We start from the raw sequence: 27,271 nt of genomic DNA on the forward strand, positions 1-27,271 counted from the left end.
CATGCCTGTGTGAGGGTGATGGAACCCCTGGAACTGGAGTTACAGTCTTGAGCTACCATATAGGTGCTGGAAATAGAACCTAGGTCCTCTAGAACTACAGGCAGTGCTCTTAGCTGCTGAGTCACCTTTCCAGCCCCTCAATTCTCATTGTTTTAAACAAAGCTAAGCCCACAGAGTGGCTCACTGGGCAAAGCATTTGCTGTCCGATCCTGATGGCCCGAGTTCAGTCCTCAGAATCCAGGTAAAGGTGGAAGGGAAGAACCAACCACAGCTCTCTGAGCTCCACCCACTCCATGCACACATACAATAATGCATTTTCTAATTGTTATTTTATTTTATGTGTGTGGGTGTTCTGCCTGCACATCTGTCTGTGTACCACATTTGTACCTGGTTCTCAGGAGGCCAGAAGAGGGCATCAGATCCCCTGGAACTAGAGTTACAGTTGATTGTGAGCCACCATGTAGGTGCTGGGAATCGAACCCAGGTCCTCAGCAAGAGCCATCCCTCCAACCCCTATACTAATAAACTTCTGCCCTGAGCCCGTCTGCCCTTCATTACCTCCTGATCAAAATCCCATGCTCATACTCCTCACTGCCCAGAAGGCTGTTTGGGATCGGTCACTGCCGCCTGTAGCACTCCTCTCCTCCAGCCACAACAGTGCCAGCCCTGTCACACCTGCCAAAGGGCAATTAGAGCCCCTCCTTCCCAGACGGCTTCTCTCTTTCTTGCGAGAAATTGTAAATAGATAGACAGATGATAGATAGATAGATAGATAGATAGATAGATAGATAGATAGATAGATAAATCTTTAAGAGAGAGAGAGAAGGAAGGAGGGAGAGGGAGGCTCAGTGGGTTGTCTCCTGACCTGCACACACATGCACATACATGGGCACAGTTCTGCACACATATACAAACATACTAAAAATATATGTGCTAGGTGGAAGGTGGTTTTATTTCATTTGTCAGGGAAATGGGAATCTTTCATTGGGAGGGTTTTACTTCCCTTATTGGCCCATTGTCTTCTCACTGTCTTTTTCTTTTGGGCTGTCTACTTATCAGTTTGTAAGAGTTCTTTCTTCTTGTAATCACCAGTCCTGTCTCAGATTTAGTGTAAAACTTCTCAGCTTGTTTAACAGCTGTTAAGTGCTCTCACGATTCTCTCCACTGAATGAAAGTTTTGTAACTATTTCATCTTTTAAAATCACATGTAATAAACCGGGCACTGGGGCGCACACCTTCAGTCCAGCACTCAGCAGCAGAGGCAAACAGATCTCTGAGTTTGAGACCACCTTGGTCTACATAGTGAGTTCCAGGCCAGTCAAGGCTGTATGGGAAGACCCCAGGGATGGAGAGATGGCTCAGTGGTTGAGAGGACTTTACTGCTTTTGCAGAGGACTCAAGTTCAGTTCCCAGCACCCATGTGACAGCTCAGAACCATTCTGAACTCCAGTTGTCGGGGATCTGAAACCTTCTTCTGGCCTCCACAGACACACACGTGGTGCATATAGTGAGACCCTGTCTCAAAAACTAAAATTAAATAAAAATAAAATGTATTAATTGGTTGATTGCCATAACACAGTACCACAGACAAGGGCCTCTAAGGACAGAAATTTGTTTTCTAACAATCCTGGGCGCTAGGAGGCTGAGGGTCAAGATGCCATCAGGGTTGCTTTCTCCTCAGGACTTCCCCTGGTTTATAGACGCCTGCCTTCTAGTCATGTCTTCACATGTCCACTCTCGCCCTATATTAGTATTCTGATTTTCTTTGCTTACACAGATAATAAATGCAACCATATTGGAGACCAATCATACTGAATTTATAACCTCATTCTAAACTCAGTTGACCTCTGTAAAGAACTGTCTCTAAAACCAGTCACATTTTCAGGTGTGAGGACACTGATGTACTTTCCATACACGTGTCTATGGCAACAGAATTCTATGCTTAGCAACTAAAGCAAGGCATGAGATGCAGCTTCCAGAAACAAGGATGCCAAACCTGTGTCTGTCCCTTCTAGAACAAAACCCCAGAGCCACGAAGACTGTCTCCCCCTGTTACCTGACAAGTGGCTAACTGTTCTCTTCTCTTCCAACCCCAAGGTGCTCCAGCCCCCAGCTCACGCAGCCACACCCGCCATGTGTGAAGAAGAGACCACCGCCCTTGTGTGTGACAATGGCTCTGGCCTGTGCAAGGCAGGCTTTGCAGGAGATGATGCCCCCAGGGCTGTCTTCCCCTCCATTGTGGGCCGTCCTCGCCATCAGGTGGGTTCCATCTGGATCCAAGATTGTGAGCCACCGGCAGTGAGCCATATAGGACCTGCATTGAAAGAACTATCTTGAGTGATCTTACTCTCTCTGTGACTCTATCACTTTCTTCGCAGAGAGTATAACATGAGATAAGGGAATACATATATCTGTGGGCTTTGTTCTCCTTCAGAAAACCACATCTCTTCTATGAGAGAAAAGGGATCAGCCCATGAGAAATCCCAACCTCCTCTTCCTGGCTCTGCCCACCTTCATTTCCTGCTTCCTTTGCTCATCTGTCTCCTTTCCGGGGACCATTACAATGACTGAATCCCTGTGCGAGGACCCCTGAGCCAATTCACTTTTCTCTCCTTTTCTTTCATGTCACAGGGTGTAATGGTGGGAATGGGCCAGAAAGACAGCTATGTGGGGGACGAGGCTCAGAGCAAGCGTGGGATCCTAACTCTCAAGTACCCCATTGAACACGGCATCATCACCAACTGGGACGACATGGAAAAGGTATCTGAAGCCCCCAGTGTGGTTGTTCTAATGGTGATATCTCATCTTGACTCTCCTCTCCTACGGTCTCTGAGCCCTGTCAATCTTCCTTGGGAATGCTTCCCATAGCCTTCCTCCTTCCCTTTCCACTCCCCAGATAATTTCCAGCCTCAGCCCCCACCCTCTCTCCCTGGACCATGGCAATGGCTTCCCACAGTTTCCCTTGTCCTTGGCATCCATTCAATTCTCTATATTCCCAACTCTTTGTAGCACCCTTTGAGGATCCAGTCATACCTAACTCCCAGCCTCCGCCTCTCCTGCATTACTCTGTCAGGCCAGACATGGGCCCATGTTTAAAATGCTGAATATCTCAGCTAGGGCTGCAAGATAGCTCAGCTATTAAGAGAACAGGCTGCTCTTGCAAAGGACCTGAGTTTGGCACCCAGAACCCACATCAGGTGCCACACAACCACCTATAATTCCAGCACCAGGGAATCCAAAGTCATCTTCTGGCCTCTGAGGACACCTATATTCAGGTGCATGACACACACAGACACACACACACACACACACACACATAAATACACATAATTTTAAAAATCCCCCTTTTAAGAAAATTACTCTCTTAAAAAAAAGATTTGCACTTCAAAATAAAGTAAAAACAACCAGATGTAGTGGCACACGCCTTTAATGCCAGCCCTGGGAAGGTAGAGGCAGGCAAGTCAGAGAGTCTGAGGCCAGCCTGATCTACATCAAAGTTCCCGGCAAGCCAGGGCTACACAGAGAAACCATGTCTCAAAAATATTTAATCAATTAATTAAAATCAAATTTCAACATGTAACGATAATGATGATGATGATGATAATGGATAAGAAGTGAATAAGAAATAATAGCCAGGTGGTGGTGGCACTCACCTTTAATCCCAGCACTCAGGAGGCAGAGGCAGGCAAAAATATCTGTGAGTTTGAGGCCAGCCTGCAGTACAGAGCAAGTTCCAGGACAGCCAGGGTTATTACACTGAGAAACCCTGTCTCAAAAAACCAAGAACAAAAAGGAAAGGAAATAATAAATTACAAATAACATAAATACAAGAGTCACAAGGGAAAGATGTCAAAATGTTAACTATAACAACAGATGGGATATAAGATATTCTCCAGATTTTTTGATTTGTCAACATTCCTAAACTCAACGGTGCTTTGAAAAACTAAAATGAAGCACAGTGCTTGGCCCCCTCCTAACGATACCGATTGGCACGTCTGGGTGGAGCTAAGCCAGCTGCTCCTAGAAGGGCAGGGATTCTTGTCTAGGATAGGTATGCATATGTGGTCATATGTGTGCACACAGACGTATGCACGTGTGTGCGCGCACGCACACACACACACACACAGAAATATGGTAATGTCTGGAAATATAACCAAATTTTGTGCTAGCATAATAGATGCTCTCCAATAAGACTAGGAGTGCCGCTACACCTCCCATGGCACACAGGTCTGTCCCACAAAACACTGACGGAGCCAATCTAAGATGACTGCGTGCTGACGTGCGGAGCCCCTGCTCCAAGCACCAGTCTGGTCATCAGCGAACAGTGAGAACTGGGCCCACGCATGGGCCAGGATCACAGCAGGAGGTGGGGCTGACAATGTGAACGCTTGTTGTGGTGTGAGCGAGCTGATGGCAGCCAGAGAGAGACGAGTACTAGTTACCACTCAAGCTCCTCCGCTCTCCAGAGTCCGCTGCAGGGATTTCAGGGGGTAGGCAGTGTCCTTGGAACCCAGCGGGACTTGGTGTGCTGGAAGAGCAACCATCCAGTGAAGGTGTGTTTATGGTGGGCCACACCACAGCTGAGAGAAATGTCCTGGCTTTTCTCTTCCCCGACTGGCTAACCTCCTGCCCGGGTATTAAATAACTAAACACAACCAAGAAGCCTGAAAACAAGAAGCACTGAGTGCATCCCGCCTCCTAGAACACACAAAACAGGAAAAAGAGGGAGGAGGGAAGAAAAAGAAGGGTCAAATGGTTGACATCAGCACATACATTGGCTCTAGGTCTGGCATGCTTAGGGAGGGGATCAGAGATTCCCAGGGATTACCAGCCTCTCGGGATCCACCCTGTCCTGTGTAGCACTCGGTTGCCCTTCTCCAGTATGCACAGGCCAGCCTGGTCTTTTCCAGACCCCGAGGAGTCTGCTGGGCTTCTCTGGCTTTTGTCCCCTCTAGATCTGGCACCATTCCTTCTACAATGAGCTGCGAGTAGCACCGGAAGAGCACCCGACCCTGCTCACGGAGGCCCCCCTAAACCCCAAGGCTAACAGGGAGAAAATGACCCAGGTAAGCAGCCTGGCCAGGCACTTCTTCCCCATAATGCACCAATGCAGCAAAATGTCTTTACAGACCTGCTGAATGCATGGGCCACCAGGGCAGGTCCCGGGAGAGGTGGACGTGGGATGAAGGAGGACCACTGAGCTTGGCATAGTTCTTGCCCTTGAGAAAATTTCAGAGCATTCTGTAGGCCAGGAGATGCTGTGGTGTTTGTGAGACAGTCCTTTTCTCCTTGATGTCCTTCCAGATCATGTTCGAAACCTTCAATGTCCCTGCCATGTACGTTGCCATTCAAGCTGTGCTCTCCCTCTACGCGTCTGGCCGCACCACCGGTGAGTAGCACTGAACCTTTCCTTTCCTGGCTCCAGGTTTTCTTCACAGTCCTGAAGATGATCTGTGATGGGTTTTTTTTTGTTTTTGTTTTTTTTTGTTTTGTTTTTTTTTGGTTTTTTGAGACAGGGTTTCTCTGTGGTTTTGGAGCCTGTCCTGGAACTAGCTCTTGTAGACCAGGCTGGTCTCGAACTCACAGAGATCCTCCTGCCTCTGCCTCCCGAGTGCTGGGATTAAAGGCGTGCGCCACCACCGCCCGGCCTCTGTGATGGTTTTGAATGGCAGTCTGTAGCAAGTTTATAGCAACCCAAAGGAAAAGAATGAATAGCAAGAGACAAATATGATAGCAGAACATCATCAGATTGGCTCCTCAAAACAGGCGGTAGAAACCCCACTGAGGCAGTCACCTGGGCAGGGCAGTGTCCCCTCCAGGTAAAAGAACAAGTAACAGTAGGTGACATCATCAAACTGGGGGCTTAGAAACATCCAACAGAGACTGACTGGCAGTCAGCTGCAGTCCCTGACTTACAGAGTTTCTCTCCATGGCTGAACTCCGGGCTTCCCTTTCCCATTTCAGGCATTTTTTATAAACCACGGGATAAGCAGTAGTAACCTTTGCTGGAGATGGCTTTGCTTCTAGCTGTTCACAAGGGCACGACACTGTACTCTTCTGTTCTCTTCCCTCCCCACCACAGAGTGGGTGGGGGGACAGCCCATCCACTGATAGGGCCTTGTAAACATGCTTGGATCTGAAATGGAGGCGGGGACAACTCCATTTCCAGAGCCAGCTTCCCAGTGAGCTCAAACAGCACATGACAGTACCAATATAACGCGTACTACAGCAGGGGAAGCCGGGTCAAGTGGGACCCTTACAGAGGTTCCTGCTTAGAACAAAAGGAACATCCAGGAAACAACAAATGAGAAGGTCCCTAAAGCACGCTGAGTGTGAGCCTGCTTGTGAAGTTGGAAAGAATTTACATATCCAAGCTATAATTAATACGTGAAATGATATGTGAACAAGGCTGTTTCCTTATCACAGTCATGCCAGGCACTTATCCCCACACCCTCATCGCAACGACTTTGTGCATACAAATGTAGCCTCGATATAGAAGGATGCCCAGGAAGCAGAGAATATGTGGTCCTCAACAGGGACTTGAGCACTAGCATAAATGCTTTTTAAAATGTATTCTTTTATATGTTCGCTGCTTACCTGCGCATTCAGTCTTCCAAGGCTTTTCACAAAGTCTGTATCAAACAATAGTGTACCTGCTGGGCGGTGGTGGCGCACGCCTTTAATCCCAGCACTCGGGAGGCAGAGGCAGGCGGATCTCTGTGAGTTCGAGGCCAGCCTGGTCTACAAGAGCTAGTTCCAGGACAGGAACCAAAAGCTACAGAGAAACCCTGTCTCGAAAAATAAATAAAAAAAAAACAACCAACAATAGTGTACCTGGAGAGGTGGCTCAGCAGTAAGGAGCACACACTGCTTTTGTAGAGGACCTGATTTCAGGCCCAGCATTCACATTAGGAAGCTCCAACTCCAGGATACCTGACACCCTCATAGAGAGTGTGTAGTCTAAAGTAACAGATAACAGAATGTGTGGATCAGACTTAGGGTAAATTGTCAAATGTCCATTATCATGTATGCAGTTCAAGGAATCCAAGAAATTGAGACATAGCACCTGCTTTCTACAACCCAATTCTCTCATTTTGGCGAAGAGGACACACACACACACACACACACACACACACACACACACACACACACACACACACACAATGACTGGGAATTCTCACGGTGGGTGAATTTTCTCAACTACTAAAGGACGATATGATAATGGAAGATCATTCAGTACCCGACTCCAGAAACAGGTCTGTGAAAGAGGAAAGTGAAGTTTGTCTTTCCTGTCCACAGGCATCGTTCTGGATTCAGGGGATGGTGTGACCCACAATGTCCCCATCTATGAGGGCTACGCGCTGCCCCATGCTATCATGCGTCTTGACCTGGCTGGACGGGACCTCACGGACTACCTCATGAAGATTCTCACAGAAAGAGGCTATTCCTTTGTGACCACAGGTACCCGCCCCTTTTCTCATTCATACTTGAGCTCAGATCCAGTCTCATCTAGTCCCAGAAGTTCTGGGGAATGATGGGAATTCTGTGGCTCTGGCCTCAGGCTGTCTCAGGGTGGACTGGGAGCCCTGCAGTGTTAAGACACTCTCATTGGAGGATGAAGGTCCCCATGGAGGTGCTCTGTGGAAGAAGACAAGGCAGAGAGCTAGCTTCCTTCTGCTGTGCTCTGCCAAACCATCAATGGAGCCTTCTCGGCATTGCTGTCCCCCAGCACCCACTGCTGATGTTCCTGTCACCTCAGGCCCTGTGGTTTTAACAAGGTTTAACTCTCTACTGGAGAGCTGGTGATAATTTTTTTCTCCTTGGAGGTGTCTATAGTTTCTATAAGAACAAATAATATTTTTTAAAAAACCTGAGGGCTAGAGAAATAGCTCAGCAGTTAAAAGCACTGGTTGCTCTTCCAGAGGTCCTGAGTTCAATTCCCAATAACCACATGGAGACTTAACAACCATCTCTAACGAGATCTGGTACCCTCTTCTGGCCTGTAGGCAGACACACAGGCAGAATATTGCATACATAAACAAAACAAAACAAAACTATTTGAGAGGAGAGGGGGTCATAAACTCTACCTGGGTAAGAGGGATTTTGATAGTAATTTTTTTAGATTCTGCCAAGTCTCCAGGGCAAGTTCAAGTCTACCCCATAATGTGTCCTCTAAGACCCCAGGAGCAACGGCAGAATTGTTGAGACAGTGACAGAGCAAGAAGAATGCCCCTTGGGCTCCTGCTTGAGAATCAAGCCTTTTTGAGGGATGGGACATGTAACCCAGCATGAAGAAGAGCCTGGACTCTCTTTTCGGCAGTTCTGTCCTCTTCCTAAGGCTGGGTTCAAAGTATTCTAAGAGTTTCCGGGAGAGCACCTGCTACAACCGCTCGCGCAGAGCCCAGTAACCACTTTGCCATTTGTACACCCTCCAGCTGAGAGAGAAATTGTGCGAGACATCAAGGAGAAGCTGTGCTATGTGGCCTTGGATTTTGAGAATGAGATGGCCACGGCGGCCTCGTCTTCCTCCCTGGAGAAGAGCTACGAGTTGCCTGACGGGCAGGTCATCACTATTGGCAACGAGCGCTTCCGCTGCCCAGAGACCCTGTTCCAGCCTTCCTTCATTGGTGAGGTGCAGCCCATGGGCCCTGCTCGTCACTCAGAGGCAGGATAGAGAATAAAACGCTGGAGGCGTACAGGATAGAGGGTGCAGGGTGGGGGTGTAGAGTAGAGGGTGTGGAGTAGAGGGGCATAATGATTCAGATGAAAAGAATCTTCCTCTGGAAGAAGTTTAGACCAAAAGCGGGCCTAAATTTGAATTCTGCCTATCTCTTCTGCCTGCCTAGTGACTGTAACCTGTGTTCATTTTGTCATCTTCCTGTTGTATGTGGCTGGTGCCCGTCTGGTGCCAGTGCCTAGCAAAAAGCTTTGCTCTGTATTCATTGAACAGCACAGAACACGTAGTGTAGGAAAGGAATGGAGAATTCTTTACAGAAATTCTTAACAGAGTCTTATAAGGGAGAGAAGACATTTTACTGACCCCAAATAACCAGAATAGCATTTAACTATACACAGATGTTATCAATTTATATATCCTCATGCTGCTTCCAAGGTTTGTGGGAAGTTTATTTTCTTTTTTTTAAATATTTATTTATTATGTATACAATATTATGTCTGTGTGTATGACTGCAGGCCAGAAGAGGGCACCAGACCTCATTACAGATGGTTGTGAGCCACCATGTGGTTGCTGGGAATTGAACTCAGGACCTTTGGAAGAGCAGGCAATGCTCTTAACCTCTGAGCCATCTCTCCAGCCCCCAAGTTTATTTTCTTTAAGGTTGCTTTCAACCTGTTGACTGCTTTCAGCAAATGGTTACCACAACACACACACACACACACACACACACACACACACACACACACACACACACTTCTGCATCTGGGACATGCAATCATACATGGTTTAAGATTAAAGCTATGCAGTTAGCTTAGATTGTAAAATGAGATTATATAGGAAGTTCAAAGTACAGTAAAGTTGGTTACATTGTTTTCTTAAAGGCAAGTTAAATAGGCTGAGTATACTTCAGGACAGCAGACGGAATACATAGTTTTAAATGACTTCAATGCATATGAGTAACGTGATTGCAAGGTCTGGCCAAGGATCACTTTATAAAGGTAAGAGATATTTTCAGGAAAAGCAGTTCCAACAATACAGGGAAAAGGAGTCAAGACAAAGGGTTTTAAGACAGGGTGCAGGGTGCAGGGTGGAGGATGGAGGAGACAGAGTGGGAGGATCCAGGGCAGAGGACTGGATGAGGTGAGGAAAGAGAGTCACAGGAAGTTTGTTTGTTACTTTTACCTGCCCTAAGTTTTCCCAAGAAGGGACAGTGTTGCATAAACAAGCAAATAAATACATATTTTGAATAGAAGACTAAATAAACCAAGATGGAGGAAGAAACAGGATGGAGTTGGAGCCAAGACTTAGAGATTAAGAGCATTTACCATTCTTCCAGAGGACCTAAGGTTCAGTTCCCAGCACCCACATGCTGGCTCACAACTGATTGTAACTCCAAGTCCTGGACATCCAGTACCCTCTTCTGGCCTTCATGGGCACTTGCATGAACACGGTGCACATAAATTCATGTAGGCACACACATATACAATTAAATATTTTTAAAAGGAAAAGCAAGACAGGTGAGATAGTATGATAATAACAAAGTAATGACGAGGGCAGAGGTCAATCCAGACCGCTTCTGCATCACTTAGCATTTAGGTGCAGAGGCCTGTGTCTCGACAGTGGTGCAGAGAGTGAACCTGGGACTGGAGTTGACTTAGTGCTGATCCTGAAGCTCTCTACCTCCGAGCACTGTCACACTGGTGTGCCATCTCCTTCCATCTGTGGCTTTCCTGTGTATAGAACTGGAAATATTGGGGTGTTCTGGAGCGATGCTTCACCATTTAGGGGCACAAGCTGATCCTTCTAGAGATTCAATTCTCAGCACCCTCATGGCAGCTCCTAACAGCCTGTAACTCTAATTTCAGGGAATCTGACACTCTCTTATGACCTTCATGGGCACTGTATTCATGAGCACAAACCCATAGTCAAACACATAAATAGAACAATAGGGTTAATAATAAACTTTTAAAAAATGGAATCAGTGACATGTACTTACCAGATAGTACTAGACAAGGACTAAGAGATAATACTTAATAAAGGAAACCACTCTCTTGGGGAGTGTTTAGGGAAAAGGGGAGTGGCTACTCATAGCTGTAGAGTTTCTCTGGGGTCATTAAAATGCTCTAGAGCTGGAGGTGATTGGGGTGTGGACACAGGAAGATCAGGAGTTCGAGGTCATCCTCAGCTGCACAGTGAATTGAAAGCCAGCTTGTCTTTAAAAATTGTCATTGTGGTGACAGTTGCCCAGCTCTGTGGATATACTAACTACCACTGAACTGTACACTTTAAAAGGGTTAACTTTATAGTAGATGAATTACATCTCCTTAAAGCCGGAGAAAGAAGTGTGTTGCTTCAGAAATGTACCCTGGGTAACAGAGAAAGGTCAGCTGAGGCAGAAAGAAACTAAAGCCAGGGCCATGAGCAGAGGGGATCTGAGGTGTGTCCAGGTGACAGCTGACCAAGGGTGTGAGCCAGGGGAGGGTCCTTTAAAGAGCTGTAGTTACATTCCTTCTGGTGTTCTTGTCTGATGTGGAAACAGTGTCTCACCCTGTAACCCAGGCTAGCCTTGAATTCATCAACCCTCCTACTTCAGCCTCCCAAGTGCCTGGGATTACAAGCGTGAGCCTGATATGAGCTACATTTCTGAAGGCATGGGTGTTGATTAAAAAACTGTCACCTCCCCCAGGCATGGAGTCTGCTGGAATTCATGAGACAACATACAATTCTATCATGAAGTGTGACATTGACATCCGCAAAGATTTGTATGCTAACAATGTCCTCTCTGGGGGCACGACCATGTATCCCGGCATTGCTGACAGGATGCAGAAGGAGATCACAGCCCTGGCTCCCAGCACAATGAAGATCAAGGTGGGTCAGGTCTTGCCTTACTTCCCTTTTGCTGGTCTGTATACAAACACCTGCCTGCCTATACGGGAGATGTTGCTGGGCCTTGGTGTGTGGTGGTCTCCTGGTTTCATCATTATCTTCCCGGGAGTTCTGCAATCAACCACATCGTGGAGGATTATATTCCTTGGGGCAATGATAAAGACATACTTAGCATGGCTCAATCCATAACCACATGGACATCATATGAGAAGATAATATTGAAAGAATTTGAGGTGATGACCATATTGAGAGACTTTGTGGGGAAATCAGGAGGAGGAAGGAAATAGAATGAGAGAGTGAGAATGACTGGGGTCAGAGAGATGGCTCTGCCATTAAGAGCACCTGCTGCTGGGTCAGGCATGGTGGGTTCACCTTTGGTCCCAGGATTTGTGGGCAGAGGCAGGTGGATCTCTTGAGTTCCTGGTCTACATGCTGTGTTCCAGACCAGATGGAGATACACAGTGAGACTCTATCTCACAAAACAAAAAGATGCTTGCTGCTCTTCCAGAGACCCAAGTTTAGTACCCAGGACTTATAATTTACAGCTTATAAGAGCTAATGCTCTTCTGGATACTTGCATGTGCACATGCGCGCGCGCGTGCACACACACACACACACACGGAGGGGGGGAATTTTCTTTCGTTTCTTCTCTTTTCTTTTTGATAGGCATTACTATTTAGCCCTGGCTGATCTGGAATTCCCTATGTAGACGAGACTGGCCTTAAATTTATAAAGATCTGCCTGACTCTGCCACTTGAGTGCTAGAATTAGAATTGAGTACCACCATGTCCAGTTCATTAAAAAAATTAAGAAAAGAAAGTGTCAATACTAAAGTATTGTTAAAATTTAAAAATGGTTTGAAGAGGGATTTGGAAATGGCTGAGGCAGCGGGATACTGCTATGAGCCTGAGTCCCTGGAACCCACATACAGAAGCAGATGAAGCACATTTGTAATCCCAGCACATCTGTAATCCAAGCACTAGGGGGGCAGAGACAGGCAGATCCCAAAGACTGAAGGCTGGCCAACCTAACAGAATCAGCAAACTCTAGGTTCAGTGAAAGACCTTGTGTCTCAGAAAATAAGGTGGAAGAAGATTGAGGAAGATACCAGATGTTAACCTTTGGCAAAAAAGCACATACATGCAAACATACATGTATACGTGTATACAACAACACAATACAACTTGAACAAGAGATGCAAAATTCTAGAAAGGGAATGTGTAGCCATGGGACTGGCTGTCACTTCAAATTCCCAGAGACGTTCTAGACCTTGACTAGGCTTCTCTGATCTACTGAACATGACTTCTTATGATGATGTCCAATCTCAGGGGTCTTGACAGAAAGGAGTCCCATTTTTCTGGTGGCATCCCTGGCTTCTGGTCTCCGAACAATCATACCACTCTCAAGGACTTCTGTCAATTGATTTTTTTTAACAAATTGAGGGCTTTCCAGGCAGTGGTGGTGCACGCCTTTAATCCCAGCACTGAGAAGGCAGAGGCAGGCGGATCTCTTCAAAGCCAGCCTAGTCTCCACAGTGAGCCAGGATAGGCAGCCTGCACAGAGAAACCCTGTCTGGAGAAATGACTCTGCAGTAAAGGTGCCTGCCACCAGGTCTGAAGGTCAGAGTTCATGCTCCAGGACACACACGAGGAAAGGCGATAACTGACCCGCAAGGCTGTCCTCTGACTTCAACAGAAGTGCTATGGCATGTGTACACCTACACCACAACATCTCCCCCCATGATAGACACACGACAGACAGACAGATTGAGGGCTGGATGGGTGGCATACACCTGTGATTTCAGTCCGAGAAAGGAAAAGGCTGCAGGATCGGGGATTCAAGGTTATCCTTATATGCAAAGAATTCAAGGCCAAATAAGACTATGTAAGACCCTATTTCAAACAAACAAAACACTTCAGATGCTTCAAAAACTAGAAAATGAGTTGGAGTTCAAAGTTGTCCAACACGTGGAAATGGTTAACAATACATGCATGAAACTGAGAGCCTCCCATATAAGAGCAGCCATGGCCACATGAAGCTCATAGCAGGGTTTAAGTGGACTAGCACAGAGTGGTGAAAGGAATCATCTCAGGCAAGGGCTGGATTTTGGTACTGATCAGCTATTGCTGAGTAACAAACACCTACAAAATCTCAGCGGCACATAGCAATGAGCATAGTTACTTACACAGCTGTGGACCAGCAGCAAGTCAGTTAACCAGAGTCACCTTTGTCTGGGCACCTCTATGGGTCTGCTCAGCTCAGGTGGAGTCATGAGTCTCAGACTTCAAGACTGATGATGAAGGACCAGCAGCTCCCATAGAGTTCTTCTCATGAAGAGGGAAGAGGAACAGGGAGTATGGCCAACTAGGCAAGAACATTTCAATTCCTGTTTGTGTTGTGGTTGCTAGCATCCACTGGACAAGGTGACAGGAAGCCCAGCCCAAAGTCGGAGAATAGAGGAGCCCACTCTTTCTATGGAGGAGATGGGGGAGTGGCAGGGTAAAGAGCAATTTGGCCAACAATCTAATCATTTACAATTTATATCTTATTTAGTTGTAGATTTATTTATTTTGTGTTTTTTGCCTGCATGTGTGTCTGTGCACCGCGTGGAGGCCAGAGGCTTCAGATGCCCCTGGAACTGCAGTTACATACAGTTGTGAGCTGCTATGTGGGTGCTGGGAACAGAATTCAGGTCCTCTGCAGGAGCAACAACTGCTCTTAGCCACTGAGCCACCTCTCCAGTCCCTAGCCTGTCCACCGAGGCTATCCTTTTCTGGAGTGGGTTGAGAAATTTTCTCATTTCTTATCCTCCTTGCTTATTTTAATTTTGTATTTTTTATTATTGAGGTGGGATTTTGTACTGATCTGGATGATTTAGAATCTTAGGCTCATATGAGCACCTGGTTTTGAAGCGCCACAGTATCTGAGACCACAACATGCAACTCCGTACCCCACTTCTCACCCACTGGGGGCTGGTCATAATTTGCCACATTTTCTCTTTGCAGATCATTGCTCCTCCCGAGCGGAAGTACTCAGTCTGGATTGGAGGCTCCATCCTGGCCTCTCTCTCCACCTTCCAGCAGATGTGGATCAGCAAGCCAGAGTATGACGAGGCTGGACCTTCCATTGTCCACAGGAAATGCTTCTAAAGTCACAGGGGCTTCTCTGAGAACCCCCTCAAGATTGCTGTTAACAACCACAAAACATTAAAACCTTCAAGCCTTACCTGTGTGAGGTTCTTTTGTGCCTGGACGTTCCTATCTGTGTGTCTCAGGGGCAATGCTAAGGGATTTTCGGGTGTTATTCCTCCTGCTGCTCCTTGTTAGATATATCTATGTAATGAGTGTTTTGCCTGTATTTCTGTGTACCACCTGTGTGCAGTACCCAGGAAAGACAGGAGAGGGCATTCTATCCCCTGGAACTGGAGTTACAGATGGTTGTGAGCTGTCTTGCAGGTGCTAGGAATTGAATCTGGGTCTCTGTAAGAGCAACCAGTGCTCTTAACCAGTGAGCCATCTCTCCAGCCATCTTTTTCATTATTCGTTTTTTTAATTATGTGGGGTTTTTTGTGGTTTTATGTGCATGTGCCTGAAAAGATCACAGGATCCCCTGGAGCTGGAGTTACAGGCAACTGTGAGTCACCCAAAAAGGGTGCTAGGCACCAAAGTCAGGTGCTCTATAAGAGGAGCAAGAGCTCTTACCCCCTGAGCATCTCTCGAATCCCTCACACAGTTCTAATCCCCACATCACTGATAAGGGCTCATATCTCTAAAAGCCGAGTTCTTACTCCCACCTTGCCAAATATGTTGTTTTTGTTCTTATCAGTGTTCAAGGAATGAAGAATAAATGGCACTGAAGAAAGAACACTGGCTTTAGTGTCAAATACACTTGCGTTCTCTCGGTTCTAAGGAGTCTTCACCAAGACCTTAACTCTTCTGAACGTCCATTTACATACCATTCCCTGTCATATAGCTATGCTGCTGGTGACTAGGCTACCCTGTTAGTTAGGATCAGAAGGAGGCCCTCATTTCTGCCTGATGTCCCTTTCTTCATCTGCCTAGTCCTGGCCTCCATGATCCTGAAAGTATAGCCTGGCCCCAAGCCATTGCAAACATACATACTTAGAGATAGTGGGGCCCAGCAGCCAAGTACAGAGACCTCAAATTCTTGGGCAATAGCCCACACTTGAATTTTGGGAGCGGTGGGAGGGAGAGCATGTCTCCAAGACTCCTTGGAGGAATGCAATCTTAGGATCTATTTTCCAGAAGCAGATCCTGGATTCGGGATTTGTGTGTGACTTCCTACAGAAGTCTCTGGGGAGAACCCAGTAGGCTGCTTGGAAGAGGCAGAAGAGCCTTGGTCAGCAAAAGCCCTTTGGAGGGTTTGTTGCATCTAACCCACACACATTGCACTTGAATCTAAGCCAAGTTAGAAGCAGAAAGCCAGCATCCACAGTCCCAGCCTGCCAGGGACTGGTGAGGGTGCACCTTGGGAACACAAGAGCTCTTTGACCTTCTATGTGTGCTTCCTCAGGCACTTCTCCAAGAGACTGGCTCTTGAAGGCCAAGCCGAGGGACATACACATACAACACACACAATGCACAAGCTATACACACAATACACAGATAAGCAATACAGACACAGAGAGGATCCAAGGACAGGTAGAGATCAACTTACTCTAAAAGAATGCTCTGGAATCTCCACCTGTCCACCTGGTGGGACAGTGGGCAGACTGACTAGTTCACCCTCCCCATCCTCCATACCCATCTGACTTCTGCATCTCCCATCTTACCTCTACACCACACAAACACACTCTCTTAGGGCTGTTAAACTTTTAATGAATTAACATGTATCTGTGTGAGTATATGCATGTGGGGGTGTGCTTGTGCACAGAGGCCAGAGAGGGCATCCAGTGTTGTCCTCTGTCATTTTCTGCCTGTTCCTTTGAGGCAGGATCCCTCCCTGAATCTGAGGCTTGTGCTTTCTAAGCTAGGCTAGAGACCATAAAACCCCAGCAATCCTTGTGTCTGCCCACCTTAATGCTACGGTTACAGACGTTTGTGGGAATGCCTACATATTTAGCAAGTGACATAAATCCTGGAACCTGAACTCCAATGTTCACAATGGAACAAGTGACCTTAATAGCCCTGCAGTCTCTTCTTCTAGATTCTTTAGCTGATGCCAGGTTATCTGCTGACAAAGAAAGGTACTGTGATTTGAAAATAAGAAGAAAATACCCAAAAAGAGGCTAGAGAGATGGTTCGGTGGGCAAAGCGCTTGCTGTGCATGTCTAAGGACCTGAGCCGGGACCCCCAGAATGCACACAAAGCCGGGCGCAGTAGCACCCGTCTGTAAACCCAGTGCTCCTACAGCGAGATGGAAGAAGAGACATTAGAATACGCAGAAGCCCCTGGGCCAGACATCCTGGCACACACAATGGTAAACGACAAGAAATCCTGCCTTGAAAGAGGCAGAAGGCAAGAACACATGCCCAAGGCTGTCCTCTGACTTCTATAGGTGCGCTCACACATGGACACGTATCTGTATGCACATGAATCTGCACACACCCCTTGTATGCTAAATAAATAGATGCCTAAGAAAGCCACCTTTTGAACATTTGTCTCACACGTTTGAATGATGGCATGGTCTTTAATGTGCTGTCAGCTTTATTTATGACAGCAGCATTTGTAGGCACTTGAGAACTAATCCATCCTTCGGAGCTGCACCCAGAGAGCTAAGCAGGGAACCTGACATACAACAGATGCTTAGCAGAGTGGGATGAGGGAAGGGAAGCGGCCTGGCTAGGGTTCTGGCAAGGCAGCCTCAGCCCCTATGCATTAACTCCTGTCTCACAACCGCCAGGAGAAGGAAGGAGTTCATTCTCCAAAGTCAACGGGAGCGAATGCCATTAGACAACAGCCACAACTTTCCTCTGGCCAGCACCTGAGCTGGATGAAAAGACCCTATTGATATCAGTCAGTAGGAACTAATCACTCTGGGGAGAAACTAGTTTAATTGACCCTAGTTGCCCTTCCTTAGGCATAGAGAGGGCACACACCCCTTGTAGAGGCTAGAATCTAAAATCACTCACAGGCTAATGATTTTAATCTGTCCCCAACCTAGGGCACTATTTTGCAGGCCTTTGAACTAGGGCCTGTCTGGAGGAGTGGGCCTTTAAAGGTTAGACCGCCTCCTGGCTTTACCCCCAGCTCTGCCTGTGCTCTCTGCCTCCTGGTCCACTATAAAGCTCCTGCCTTCTCCACCACATGCTCCTGCCATTCCTCCCCACTCTAGGGGACTGAAATCCTCCCGACCAAGAGCCAAAACAAACCTTCCATCTCTAGCGAGCTCCTGTTGGGTGTCTTGCTACAGCAATAAGAAAAGTAACTGTATTCAGTTCCCATGTCATTCCATGAGATCCTAGCCTCTGGCCACAGGTTCTTTCTCTTAGGAATTTAGAATTGGAACCAAAGAGATGCTGAAAAAAAAAAAGATTATACCAGGTTTTTTGTAGCCCAGGTTTGACCTCAAATTCCTTATGTAGCTGAAAACACCCTGAGCTCCTGATTATCCCGCTTCTCCCTCCAAGGGTACTGTGGTTGTTACTGTTACCATAACTAGCATGATTAATTTTATGAATGGCATACATATAATAAAAAAAGGATAGAAAGATCATTAATAATAATGGCATCAGGATATCTGGAAGACAACTAGGTAAAAAATGGTTTTGTTCATTAATTCACATAACAAAGCCAAAATAAAAAAGAAGACGTGATGACATATGTCTATAATCAAAACACTGAGAAGGCTGAGAAACACTGAGTTCAAGGACAGCCTGAGCTACGTAGTGAGACTCAATCTTTAAAAAAAGAACATGTTTGCTGGGAACCAAATCCAGGTCCTCTGCAAGAACACCAAGTACTCTTAACCTGTTAAGCCATCTCTTCAACCCCAAGATGATTCACCTTAATAGCCCTTTATTTCTTTAGAACAAGGCCTCGGCCTCACATTGAAGGGCTTGAATTGCAACTCTCCTCCCAAGTACTAGGATCACAGACATGAGCTATAATATCTGTCTTCCCACAGTACATTTTTGTTTGTTTGTTTGTTTTTTCGAGACAGTGTTTCTCTGTAGCTTTGCAGCCTGTCCTGGAACTCGCTTTTGTAGACCAGGCTGGCCTCGAACTCACAGAGATCCACCTGCCTCTGCCTCCCGAGTGCTGGGATTAAAGGCGTGTGCCACCGCTACCTGGTCCTCAGTACATTTTATGAGTTTGTAAAACCAACTCTTACACACTTTAATTTTTAGGATTTTAAATGTCTATATTTACCTATATCTGCAGACAAGTTCCTCAATGAACTTCACAACAACCCTGAGGACAAAGAGAGCCTCTCAAACTTGGGAGGTGTGTGTGTGTAAATATTTCCCAGCTCTGAATTTATTCAAGCAAAGAAATGTAAAGAATATTTTCACACAGAAATGGCTACTGGTGTGGCGAAGGGAATGGGTGGAATTTAGCGGCTCCAATCTCCATCAGCATCCTACCTAGATTATCCTAAATTTTACACATATTTAAATTTTTACTATTTTTATTTCGTTTTTACTTATTTAGTGGGGAGAACATACATGTGCCGAGGCATACATGTAGAGGTCATAGGACACCTTTCGGGAGTTGGTTTTTGCATTTCACCATGTGGGACCTGAGGACCGCTGCACTCAGGCAGACAAGCTTAGCAGCAAGCACCTGTGAGTCATCTTGCAAGCCCCCTCTCCCTTTTTGAGACAGACTTGTGTGTCCCAAGATGGTCTCAAATGAATTGTGTAGCCAAGAATGACTTTGAAATTCTGATCCTCCTGCCTCTACCTCTCAAGTTCTAAGATTACAGGTTTATGACATCACACTAGGATTTTTTGAGCTGGAGATCCAACCCAAGGTTTTGTGTATGCCAGGCAAACGCTGTATCAACTGAGCTACCTTGCCACCATCACCCTCAGCCTTCAGTCTACTAAAAAAAAAAAAAGGAGTATAGATAAACAAATGTGAGTTTAGCCAACTTGTATGTATGTATGGAGTCAGGGGACAAGTCAGTCAGGTCTTCCTGCTGACATAGCTCAGATCTCTCCCTGGCTCTGCGGGTCACAGCTCTCTGGCCACTATAGGACTGGAGGTTTTATGTCCCAGAATGTCTCTCCAGTGCCTCCTCTCTTCCCACTGCACATCACATTCTGAATCCTTTGCACCTCTCTCCTCCATGCCATAGTTCATTCCCTCAGAGCCAAGCCTATCGCAGATTCGACACTTTATCCTGATGAGATTCTTCAGTGATTTGAGTGAACATTTTACTTATTTCAAAGTCAAAATAAGAAATGAATAAAAGCTGAATCCTCACTGTAAAAATAATGGCCCAACGTCATGTTGCAATTACATGGAATGAGAAGCATTACTTGTGTAAGTTACTGGATGGTGTTCGCCTCCATAAATGTCCAGTTTCTTCCTTCAGGCAATAATTTCCCAAATTCTGGGGGAAGGAATCACTTAGGGCCAGTAAGATGGCTCAGTGGGTAAAAACACTAGCTGCAAAGACTGACAATCTGAGTTTGACCCTCAGAACCCCGCATGGTGGAAGGAGAGAACAGGCTCCTAGAAGTTGTCCTAACCCTCACACGTGTACCCTCACCACATAAACAGAATGAGCATGATGGAGCACACATGTAATCCCACCACTTGGGAGGGGGTGGCAGGAGGATCAAACCAAATTACACTACATGAGACCCTGTCTCAAAATATCAAAACAAATAAATGTAACTTAAGATTTTTAGTTACAGTTTTTATGGTATTGAGGATCCAAGCCAGGGCTTTGTGCATACTTTACAATTAAGCTATATCCCAAACCCTCCATGTATTTTGATTCGTCTATTAAAATTCAAAGGTTCCGAAGGCACTTGACACCAAGCCTAACAGCCTAGTTCGATTCCAGGAACCCACATAGTAAAAACAGAGAATCATTCCTGCAAATTGTCCTCTGAACTCCGCACACACTACAAACAAGGAAACAAATAAACATATATGTGAGTGTGTGTATGCATGCATACAAACATCAATGTAATTAAAACAACAACGACGAAAGGGCTATAGACGCCTTAAGTCCACCAGTCAGCAAACCGCCGCGACAGCGCCACAGGGTCCCCACAAACAACAGGAGCAGAGCGGCCCGTAGGCCTCTCCGCACCCCTCCACCCACGCCCCGCCTCTTAGAGAGCTAAAAGCTAAAAACAGCCACTTCCTGCCTGGCGGCCCTCTGACGTCAGAGGCGCGGTACGGCAGGAGGAAGTGCTCTCGGCGGAAGTGCCCGCCTCGCGGAGCTTGGTTAGGATGGATGCAGGTCGATTCCTTCTGCGTCGACTCCGAGCGCCCTTCCGCTCCCTGGCTCTGAACGCGCTCATGGACGCGCCACGCGCCAGGGCCATGCACTACGGGGGCGGCCCCCGAAGGCTCGCCATCGAAGGCAACATCGGTAAGGGCCAGAAAGTGGCTTTCGAGCCTTGGCCTCCGCCGAGTAGGTGACTGACAGGCTGGGAAAGGAAACTGGGCTCAGATCCTGCCCCAGTCCGGCCCACTTCACCCCCTTCTGCTGCCACCACCCGACCTGCTGTTTCTTCTTGTCAGGGTTTTTCTCCCACAGTGCACCGTGGGTTTTGATTTTGGGGACATTGGGCCTCAGAACCCGGCCGCCTACTCACCCATGGGGACGTAAAAGCCACGCAAGCTGCAGATAGCCCCAGAATGGTACGGGTTTACTGGCATGTTTCTTTCGCTAGAAATAGACGCTACAGTGTGCCATTTGTTTTCCCAAAATAGGATTGCCAGATTTAGCAAGAATAAAAATAAATGCCCAGTTTACATAGAATTAAAGGTAATTTTAGTGTGCCACACGCAGTATTCGGGACATACACTTCAAAATGACCCATTGTTTATTTAGACTCAGTTCTTAACAGATCCCGCCTTCACTATTTTGCCGTACCCCCGTGTTAGCTGCGCTGTGAATGATTACGGTGTCGTTTTATTTTATTTTGAGGTGGTCACTATGTAGCCCTAGCTGGCTTGGAACTTGCTATTTAAACCAAGGTGGTCTCGAACTCCCAGACATTTGCTTGCTTCTTTTGGAAAGATCTCATTTTTTAAACTTAGAAATATGTATAACATTTTTGGTTACAAGTAGTCCGGCATCTTAAATTAAAAAGAAAAAAAAAACTGAAGCAAAATGGTTCAAGTTAATATTGCTGAATTCTGAGAGCGCTGGCCTCTGCACAGAGACCGGTCCATAATGGGAATCAGCCGGTATGGAGTGCTGAAGACAGTCCTGCAGCAGATAGTGTTTCTCATTTTATTCATACATCAAACCACCCTATTTCCATCTTTCCTGTGCCAGCACTGTTCTTGGCCCGAGGACACAGCCATGAACAGAGCATGTAAAAATTCTCCACTCGTGGGATTTGAAGAGGGAGGGATACAGGGGTCGGTCCCTATTGAACTATAGAGTGAGCAAGGTGAACAGTGAAGGTAGTGTTGAGGATGATGAAGAAAGATCAAGGATGAGAGATTGAGGGTGATTGTTTTCTAGAGTGGTAACTGATGATGTGAGATAGTGAACCGTGTGAGTAGTTAAGGATCCTCAGTCCAGGCAGCGCAAGTAGGAAAACCTGGGGATCGAATGGTGTGTGCGGTGAAGAGGAGGGAATCCATCTCAGCCGGAGTGGGATGGCGGAGGAAAGCAGTGGAGGGAGATGAGGGTAGGTAGATCCCAGAAGCCATCGTGGGTTTTACCCTGAGACAGGAAGTCGTTCAGTGGTTTGAGGAGTTGAGGGACAACTGCATCACTTGTCCAATGCATTGAAAGTGGAAGACGTCGTTCGGGAAGTCATTGCAATGGTGACAGGATAAGTTGGGCCCAGGTGAAGGTTACATTTTAAGGTAGGGCCAGCTGGACCTGGTGATAGCTGAGCCGTGTAGTGTTGGGCGGGTCAGTGGTGAATGCAGTCGTTTTCACTTGGACAGCCTAGAAGACTTAATTTGGATTTTTCTTTTAAATGTGTATTTGTTTGCATACTTATTTTATTTGTGCCACTGAAGTCCATCCCAGCCTTTTAAAAAAATGTTTTAAAGATTATTTTGTTTTTAGTTTTGTTCTGTGTGTGAGCATGTGCAGGTTCCCTCATAGGCTGGAGAGTTACAGGTGTGAGCCACCTGCATGGGTAGTGGGAACCAAATTCAGGTCCTCTGGGAGGTCCTCTTAACTGCTAAGCCATTTCTCTAGCCCAGACCATGTGTTTTGTATTTGTGTCATGTGCCCCCCACCCCCCCATCAGAATCTTGCTTCTGTAGTTCAGGCTGGCCTTGAACTCCTGTGGAGCTCAAGCTGATCTTACAGTCACGCAATAACACACCCAGCTCAGTTTGTCTTAGAAGTCTGGGAAGAACAGATTGTGTTAGTGGTTTCAAGAGTTGGGTTTTTTCCTGGAACTAGCTCTTGTAGACCAGGCTGGCCTCAAACTCACAGAGATCCGCCTGTCTCTGCTTCCTGAGTGCTGGGATTAAAAATGTGCACCACCACCGCCTGGCTTTCAAGAGTCTTAAGGATGTTTTGGGTTTGCTGTGTGGCTATTGGATAACCAAGTAGAAGTTGGGTTGTGAGTGGAAGATGCAGTGCTAGACATATAGGTGGTATTTGAGCCAGAAGACTGTAGTGAAGGAAAGTCCTATGGCCTGAGGACCTCAGTAGGTCAGGAAGATGAGGAGTCCTGGGCAGAGGAGACTGAGAAGAGAAGCCGCAGAGGGAGGAGGAGGAAGAAAGACAGTGACATCCTGGAAACCGAGCAGAGCAGTTAAAGGGAGGGGATGTGGATTGGGTAATACTGTTTGAGTGGAGATTTGGGTGATCTTGAACAGTTTCAGGAGGAGACTTGAAAGCCTGCTTGTCCCAGATTCTAGGAGAATGGGGGTAAAGAATTGCAGGCATGCCATGGTTTGATAGCTGCAAGTGGAAGAGGGTTTGCACTTTTTTTTTTTGGAGGGGGGTTTTGTTTTTGAGACAGGGTTTCTCTATGTAGACCAGGCTGGCTTTGGACTCAGAGATCCACCTGCCTCTGCCTCGTGAGTGCTGGAATTAAAGGTGCGAGCCACCACTGCCCAGCAATTTTTCTTTTTGTGAAAGAGTAAAACATGTTAGTTTATTTTTTTAAAAAAAGGGTCTAGTTGCTAGAATGCATTTTTTTTACATTTTTTATTACATTTATCTACTGTGTTTGTGTGTTTGTGTCATGGCTCCCGTGTGGAGGTCAGAGTAACAGCATTCATCTTTCTGTCTTCCTGTTTTTGGATGCAAAACTGCCTTACCCTCCTGATGCCATGACTTCCTCCCATGGCAGACTCAAACTGTGAAATAAACCCTTCCTTCCTTCGATTGTTTTGTCAGGTAGTTTGCCATAGTAACAAGAAAAATAAGGTAGTGGCAGAACAAGAGGTTCACAGAGGATGACTGGCCCGGTGTTGGTGAACCCGTACATGCTAGTTTATCCTGTTAGCAGCAGGCGGCCGTCTGGGCTACTGTAAAGTTGAAGTCAGTGTGCCATAACCAGATTAGTTTCTAGAAAGATCAGGCTACAGTAAATGAATAAACAAACGCTTCATAGAGTGGACACTTTCCATGTCAGGGTTGTTGCAGGACCCATAGTCTTTTTCCAGTTTGCCCAATGCACAAGTTTCTTTGTTGTAGTTGAAGGAGGAAAGACGACACGGGCTTGAATGGAGAGAGAAAGAAATGGCACTTCAAAGGGTTGTCTCTAGTTGAGATTTCCAGGACTTAGTGGCTTCTTAGAGGTTAGTAGAGGAGGAGGGTGCTCGGGTTTATGGTTTGGATTGTGACTCAGGACACAGAGGATGGATTAAAGGAAGAGATGTTCTGAAGAGATAAGAGTGATACATTTTGGCTGAGGAGTCTATGAGACACACTGAGGAGATCTGAGCAGATTGACTGTGTACCCAGAGTGCAGAGAGACTGGTAATGGTGTAAGATGCCAGGCATGGAGCTGGGGACAGGTAGGAGTAGGTACAGCAGAGTGACCTCGAAGACTCGTCTGACTTGGCTTTAGTCACCAACGGCTCCCATCACCACACACTCGGATGACATGTCCCACACAGAGTTACTCATCCTGTGTGGGCTGGCAGAACTTCCTACCCTGACTGTGTGCACCTACGTGCTGTTGAGATGGCACGTTCAGTACCTTTCCTGGGTCGGAGTCACCAGTGCCCTGTTTAGCTTTGTGTTGTCCTGCCTTTGCTCTCAGTCAGTGATTGCCAGAGTCCTGTCCCAGCTCATCCATGTGGGTTAGTCATTGGTACACAGAGGAAAAGGGATGGCTTCGGGTGTGATCCTGAAGCCAGGCACGGGTGTTTGCTGCAGGTGAAAGTTTGGCACCTAGAACTCCTGAAGTCCCAACAGTAAAATCCCTAGCTGATCTAGTTCTGTTCATCCTGGATCTGTGTCTCCCACTGTCTCCTGAAGTCCATTATTGTGTGACTACAAACCCCATTTGAAGTACAAGTTGCCATATAAGATAATATCTGTGGGCCATCTGAGTCCATTCTGATTTTTTCACTTTCAGAGACCTACTGTGAGAAGAGGAGACAGTAAATTCCTCCAGTTTGGAGACTTGTGTGTAAGGCAGTAGAGGACTTTGCTAAATTCATGTTTTTCCTGCATTCAAAAAAGATATCTTATGCATACTGGTGTGTCTTTTACTTGTATCAAATTTTAAAAATGAGCAAAGAATCCTTGTGGGGAAGAACCTACCTCTTTCTAATACTGGATTCTCTTGTCTCTGTGAGTCACCTCATTCATATCCCCCCATTTCTATTCTTAGTCCCTGGCCGGGCACCCAGCATGGGAAAGGAGTCTGTCTTCATGAAGTGAGCTCCCAGCCTGGCTGGTGAGAGGGCAAGAATGAACAAATAATTACAGTCTAATGCCTTGGTGAACTAGAGCAGGCAGTGATTAATTCTGCCTGGAGATGGAGTGGCCCTGGAGAGAGTTCAAGGAGGTTTCAGAGGAAGCGACAGTGGAAGGCTGAGTCACGTGCACGGTGGGGAAGGAGAGCTCCGCCAGTCAGCTCTCGCCTGCAGCAAGGCTAGTTCTCATCGTGTTCTGAGCTAGGAAAAACCTTTTTTCCCCTTATAAATAGTTTCCCATGAGAAGAAAGAAAAAGAAGGAAAGAAACCAAATAAACTTATTAAGTTTCTTTAACACTTGTTGACTAAGTTTTCCCAGAATGCTTTTAGGATTAGAACTTTTATGGTCCTGGGCTTAGTGTCAAGGTTGGAGAAGAGGAAGGACTGTGAGGGCAGAGCTCAGCTTTAGCTACTGAGCCACTTTAATGTGCTCTGAGAGCTTCTGTGGGGTGAGTGCACACAGCGGCAGGCACGCTCTGAGAGCTTCTGCGGTTGAGCGCACATGGCGGCAGATGCAGTTCCTGACATAAAGACTACATTTTCTTTTCTTTCTTTCTTGTTTTTTTTTTTTTCCAGACAAGGTTTCTCTGTAGCTTTGGTGGCTGTCCTGGAACTAGCTCTTGTAGATCAGGCCAGGCTGGCCTCAAACTCACAGAGACCCGTCTGCCTCTGCCTCCCGAGTGCTGGGATTAAAGACGTGTGCCACCACTGCCTGGCACAGCTCAGTTCCAGTGGTATTCATTCAGTAAATGCTATACCCCATAGTGAGTTACCCAGGCTTTCCCAGTTCTCGGAACCTTCCCTCGCTGTTTACTGTCTTTCTATGATGCTGTTGGCTTCTGGTTACTAAGTCGGCTTTCTAGAAGGCTTGGAGTTGGTGGGAGCTGTGCACAGGGTGCCCTGAACGTCAGAAGTAATTGTTCCAGTAATTGGAACTGTAGGTTTCCCATTGTATTTGTTGACTTTCCAGGTTTTGAGTATTTAACTGGCATGACTCGAAGTCTCAGAGTTCTGACTGCCCTGTCATGAATTGGCACCATCTGATCTCAGGTAGGCAGCTGGCTCTCCCTAGCCTGCAGAGGCTTCCCATCTTTCCCTTTCAAAGATGCAAGCAGAGCTAATGATCATTCATTTCTAATCAGCAGAGCAGCTGCCTTCATCTTTTTGTCTTATTTTTTAACTTTTTATTTGTATTTGTTTGATTTGAGACAGTCTCACTTCATAGCTGAGGCTGGCCTGGAATATGCTCTGTAGCCCAGGCTGGCCTCCAACTTGCAGTAGTTTTCCTCTATTCTTGGCCTCCCAGTTGCAGAGCTTATGGGCACAAGCCACAATGCCCAGTTTTCTCATATTACGTTAAGTAGTTCTCAGGAGCTGGCAAGATGGCACAGTGGGTAAAGGCACTTGCTGCCAAATCCACGGACCTGAACTCAGTCTTCAGGGCCTCATATGGTGTAAGGAGAGAAACCACTCCTGCAAGTTTTCCTCTGTCCTCTGCACACGTCATGGCACACAGGTAAATATCATTTTAAATGTCTAAAGAACTTTTCAGCCTAAATATAAGGACCATCTTTAAGACTTACTGAACAACCTACACTCTAAATATTAGCTACCTAGGCCACATATTTTAAGCTGATATCCACTCAGTACAGGCAGCACCTCAGCCTGTTGGTAACTCTCCAACGTAGCAGGACTTGGGAGC

The 27,271-nt window shown here is 46.5% G+C and overlaps 2 protein-coding genes and 1 long non-coding RNA gene across 4 annotated transcripts in view; 2 read left to right on the forward strand and 1 right to left on the reverse strand.

Moving 5' to 3' along the window:
• Positions 1-1,041: 1,041 nt before the first annotated feature.
• Positions 1,042-6,059, reverse strand: LOC142856346 (uncharacterized). Its single transcript, XR_012911627.1, has 3 exons — positions 5,649-6,059; positions 5,132-5,451; positions 1,042-2,314 (listed from the first exon to the last, which is right to left on the reverse strand). It is a non-coding gene; the product is annotated as an uncharacterized LOC142856346 (long non-coding RNA).
• Positions 2,128-14,788, forward strand: Actg2 (actin gamma 2, smooth muscle). Its single transcript, XM_075983717.1, has 8 exons — positions 2,128-2,259; positions 2,632-2,760; positions 4,956-5,066; positions 5,305-5,389; positions 7,300-7,461; positions 8,436-8,627; positions 11,364-11,545; positions 14,569-14,788. Exons 1-8 carry the CDS (start codon positions 2,134-2,136, stop codon positions 14,710-14,712), a joined length of 1,131 nt encoding a protein of 376 aa, XP_075839832.1. The 5' UTR covers positions 2,128-2,133; the 3' UTR covers positions 14,713-14,788.
• Positions 14,789-20,891: 6,103 nt separating this feature from the next.
• Dguok (deoxyguanosine kinase) overlaps positions 20,892-27,271 on the forward strand; it is a 28,897-nt gene continuing 22,517 nt past the window's right edge. Inside the window, exon 1 of one of the 2 annotated variants that reach the window (XM_075983718.1) lies at positions 20,892-21,079. In XM_075983718.1, the coding sequence (XP_075839833.1) occupies positions 20,938-21,079 (142 nt within the window). In that variant the 5' untranslated portion in view covers positions 20,892-20,937. The remainder of the gene's footprint in view (positions 21,080-27,271) is intronic. The other variant, XM_075983719.1, reaches the window with a different exon arrangement.

This window comes from Microtus pennsylvanicus, chromosome 8 (genome assembly GCF_037038515.1).
Source record: "Microtus pennsylvanicus isolate mMicPen1 chromosome 8, mMicPen1.hap1, whole genome shotgun sequence".
Classification (NCBI taxonomy): Eukaryota; Metazoa; Chordata; class Mammalia; order Rodentia; family Cricetidae; genus Microtus; species Microtus pennsylvanicus.